The sequence below is a fragment of the Neopelma chrysocephalum genome, unplaced genomic scaffold (assembly GCF_003984885.1).
Source record: "Neopelma chrysocephalum unplaced genomic scaffold, ASM398488v2 Primary Assembly neopelma1_325, whole genome shotgun sequence".
Classification (NCBI taxonomy): domain Eukaryota; kingdom Metazoa; phylum Chordata; class Aves; order Passeriformes; family Pipridae; genus Neopelma; species Neopelma chrysocephalum.
Window position 1 is genome coordinate 93,815 of NW_020897988.1, and position 4,407 is coordinate 98,221.

Below are 4,407 nucleotides of genomic sequence, written 5' to 3' on the forward strand. Positions count from 1 at the left end.
CGGGTACCTGAGGTGTCCGACGTTGTAGAAGCGGCTGGCGCCGTCGGCCGAGCGCACGGCCTTGAGGGTGAACTGGGGCTGGAGCTGGCGCAGCTCCAGCAGCACCACGGCCAGGTAGTGCACGAAGAGCAGGGCGTCCACCAGCGACACGGCGAACTGCACCACGCCCCGGTAGTCGCGGTCGCGCGAGTCCAGGATCCTGACGCCGTAGAAGAGCCAGTAGGACACGACCAGCAGGAAGACCAGCACCATGAGCAGCGCCCGGAAGACGAAGACGCGCGGGAAGAAGGCCTTGGGCCGGCGGAAGAACAGGGCCCAGCTGCCCAGCAGCAGGATGAGGAGCTTGAAGGCCACGGAGATGAAGAGCCCCTCGCAGGGCGTCCCGCAGGGCTCCAGCTCGTCCCGCCACAGCAGCTGGGGCAGCAGCAGGAAGGCCAGGGGGGTGAGGAAGGCCAGCAGCGCCAGCGCCCCGGCCAGCGCCACGCCCAGGTGGCGGGAGCAGTCCAGGTGGGCGCTGTCCTCCATGTCCTTGGTGATGCGGGTGATGTCATCGTGGGAGATGCTGTGCTCCGACGTCCCCGTCACCACCGTGGTGGTCTCGCCCCAGTTGTCATCCTGGAGGGGGTTATACGGGGGGGGTTACACGGGGCAGGGCCCTCAGCAGACCCTCCACCCCGGCTCCGAGCCCACCCACCACACCTCGTCGCCCGGGGCGCTGCTGGGTGCTGTCACCCCCATTTGGGGTGGTGGGATCTCAACCCGGCAGGGATTGGGGCGGGACCCTCTGGAAAACCCCCCGCCGGGGCTCCTTTCCGCGCTCCGGCACCGGCGAGGGCGGCTCTGGGAGAGTGGGAAGTCTCCTCCTCGTCGGTGGGGCCAGAAGGAACATGCCCGGCTCCTGTCCCGACACACCCGACGGGAAGGAGTCCCTGGGATCCCAGCAGGATCCTCCTCCTCCCCAGAACCTCCTCCTGCTGCGGCCGCAGCGGTGCCCAAACAGCCCCTTCCCGTTTGATCCCTTCCCACACGTCTGTCCCCGCGTCCATCCCCTCCCTCAGCCCTTGGTTTGCAGCACTCGGACCCCCCTGGAACTCAGAGGGTTGTCATAGTGTAGGTTTTCCCATGGATTTCTTCAGGAAAGCCGGGAAATTCCTCCCTAAGAGGGGTGGGGAGGCCCTGGAAAAGGTTTCCCAGAGAAGTCGTGGCTTCCCTGTCCCTGGGAGTGCCCAAGGCCAGGCTGGACATGGGGCTTGGAGCAACCTGGGGCTGGTGGGAGGTGTCCCTGCCCACGGCACGGGGTGGGACTGGAGGAGCTTAAAGGTTCCTCCCAACCCAAACCCAACCCATTCCGTGATTCTGTGAATTTTATTTCAGGTTAAACCAAATCCTCATCCCGGGGCTTTCCAGAGGGACGGGAAGCAAAGGGTTTGGGGGGGCCTAGTTTGTATCCCAGCCCATCCCCTGGATGCCACGGCCGGACCGGGCAGGCTCAGCCTGGTGCCGGCGCCGGCTCCTGGGAGAGGGGAGGATGAAAAGAGCCGAAAAGAGCCGGAGCCGCCGGCGTGGGCGGCTGGGAGAGGATGAAAGGCCGGGATCAGGCTCCGCGGAGTCTCCGGAGGAATCCCGGCACCCACGGGAGGGCACGAGGGACCCCTGTGGGCCGGGGAGAGGCACGACACGGAGCCTCCTCCGCGATCCCGCCGGGAGCCGGGACGGGGAGCCGGGATGAGGAACCGGGATGGGGCTCCGGCCGAGCCGGGATGGGGCTCCGGGAGCCGGGATGGGGAGCCGGGATTGGGAGCCGGGATGGGGCTCCGGCCGAGCCGGGATGGGGCTCCGGGAGCCAGGATTGGGAGCCGGGAGCCGGGATTGGGAGCCGGGAGCCGGGATGGGGCTCCGGGAGCCGGGATGGGGAGCCGGCATCGCCCCCCCGGGCACGGTGTTGATCCCCGGGGAGCGGATCCCTAGGGATTGGATCCCTGGGGGGTGTTTTCCAGCCCGGGGGCACCGCGACAGCCGGTCCCCCGCCTTTCATTTGCTCCCCGACCCAACCGGCTCGACCGCTCCGTCGGGAAGCTCCGCCGGGAAGCACCGGGGCGTGTCGGGAGCCCCCCGCCAGCGCCTCCCACCCTTGGCAGCACCCCCCGAGGGTGGCACAGAGGTGCCAGCCCCGTCCTGCCCCCCGACTCACCCTCTCGTCCCCCCGGGTGGACTCGTTGTCCAAGAGGGGCTCTCCCGGCGCTTGGATGGTGACGGATTTATCCCCCCGGCTCCCGTCCCGGCTTTTGGAGCGGTGCCGGTCCCGCCGGTCCCTGGAAGGGCAAGAGAGGGGGAGCAGGGTGGGCACGGCAGGGCAGCAGCACCCACCGGGGCCGGGGGGACCCCTGGACCCCTCACCTGTGCTTGCGGGAGCTGCGGGAATGGCCGGATTTGTAGGAATATCCCGAGTACTGCGACTCATTGTCCATGTTGTCGGAGCGCCGGGGCTTGTGCCGCTCCAGGGCTTTGGATCTGCCCGGCCCCGGGACGGCGGCCAGGGCCTCCTTCAGGGGGGGCTTCTTCAGGCCCAGGGGCACCTTCAGGAAGTCGACCGTCACCTTGAGGGTCTCTATTTTGATCACCTGGCCGGGCTCTTCTCAGGAGAAAAGGACTCGCCCACCTGCGGGGGGGGGGGGGGACGGAGGGAAAAGGCTCAGCGGCGGCATCCCGGCATTCCCACAGGGAATATCCCGGCGAAGGGTCCCAGCCCCGGCAGCATCAGGGGCGGGACAGCAGCAGGAAAAAGGATTTTGGGTCGTTTTGGGCATTTTTGGGTTTATACCATGCCCGGGCTGGGGCCGGGCTGGCCGCCCTTCCCCCCAATTAACCGCCGGGATTTACACCTTAATTAACACAACCATCATTAGTTGAACTGCCAAGACAATGCCCCGGGTGGGGGCCCCGAAGGAAGGGGAGGAATAACCGGGTGCAGAGGAGGTTCCAAGCCCAGCTGGGCGCGGGGAGCTCTGCCCGGACACGTTCCCTACGCCGGGATCGGGATCCCACACCCAGGAGTGTCCGGGAGCAGCGATTCCCCGGGATGCAGCTCTCCAGGGGTCCGGGAGCAGCGATTCCCTGGGATGCAGCTCTCCAGGGGTCCGGGAGTAGAGATTCCCTGGGATGCAGCTCTCCAGGGGCTCCAGGAGCAGCAATTTCCCGGGATGCAGCTCTCCAGGGGCTCCGGGAGCAGCGATTCCCTGGGATGCAGCTCTCCAGGGGATCCAGGGACAGCAGGGAGCTCCCGACCCACACGGGTGTAAATCCCACGTGTGGTGCCCACCCACCCACGTGCAAATCCCGTGTCTGGTTCCACCGGGATGGGAAAACAAGCCCGTTCCCAAATCCCAGGCACACGGCACCGGGAATTTGTGGGATGCAGCAGGACCTGGGAGGTCTCCCGGGGTCCCACTCCAGCTCATCCCACTGACTTTGGGGACCCTGATGTGGGTTTGGCACTTTGGGGGCTCTGTCTCCCCCATTCCCGGGAGGGAATTTGGACACTTGGGATCCCCAGGGCTGCCTGATCCAACCCGGGAATGTCGGATCCCGTTGGGAGCGTCCTGCAAATCCTCCTGCCGTCACCCCTCGTGGCAGGGGCCCGGTCGCGTTTGGGAACCATCCCGGGGTTTCCAGGGAAATGCCATTTCCACCCAAATAACCCCCCGAACGTCTTTTCGGCCTCTTTCCCGAGGCCTCCAGGAGTGGGAGCCGGGGTCAAGGAGGCAAAAAAAGGGGGGGAGGCGTGTGTGGATGGATTCTTTTGTCCCAGATGCTGGATGCTCCCACATTTATCACCATGGAAACAAAAGCCGCTCCCCCCCCCATCCCCAGCGTTGTCTGGGAGATGGGAACGGCGCCGGGAGCTCGTCCCGACATTCCCGGCGAGGACTGGGGGAAGGGGCCAGCAGAGAAAAGACCCCCCTGTGCCCCCCACCCCCAACATCCCCCCCCCGCCTTTCCCGGGCTTTGTTTGCGGGCAGGGATCGGGTTTCTTGCCGGGAACAATGCCTGGAGCTGCCTCCACCCAGCCCCAGTGACACCAGTAAGAGGCCGGTACTGGGATGGAGGGGTGTGGGGGGGTGTCGGGGGTCTCTGACTCACCCGAGGGGCAGCGCGGGGGGTCCGGGCGAGGCGGCTGCAGGCGGGCACCGACCCCCGTCCCGCTGCTCACCGAGGCACTTGGAGCATCCGGAGATTCCAGAGGGGTCGGCATCCAGCTGGTGGGCACCCGGGGGGGGTCGGGCATCGAGGGCAGGGGGCTCACGGCGCGGGCGGCAGCGCCGGGGGGCCGCGGTGGAGCTGCGGGGGGCGAGAGAGAGAGAGAGAGGGAAATCAGGAATGCCCCGATCCCTCCGGGAATGTCACCCC

At 67.1% G+C, this 4,407-nt stretch overlaps 1 protein-coding gene across 1 annotated transcript in view; it reads right to left on the bottom strand.

The window, feature by feature from the left end:
* Positions 1-4,407, bottom strand: part of VANGL2 (VANGL planar cell polarity protein 2) — a 6,358-nt gene extending 1,951 nt beyond the window's left edge. The window contains exons 1-4 of the mRNA XM_027705370.1: positions 4,141-4,407; positions 2,398-2,659; positions 2,192-2,312; positions 8-615 (exon numbers count right to left, since the gene is read on the bottom strand). Coding sequence (XP_027561171.1) covers positions 8-615; positions 2,192-2,312; positions 2,398-2,468 — 800 coding nt within the window. The 5' untranslated portion in view covers positions 2,469-2,659; positions 4,141-4,407. The remainder of the gene's footprint in view (positions 1-7; positions 616-2,191; positions 2,313-2,397; positions 2,660-4,140) is intronic.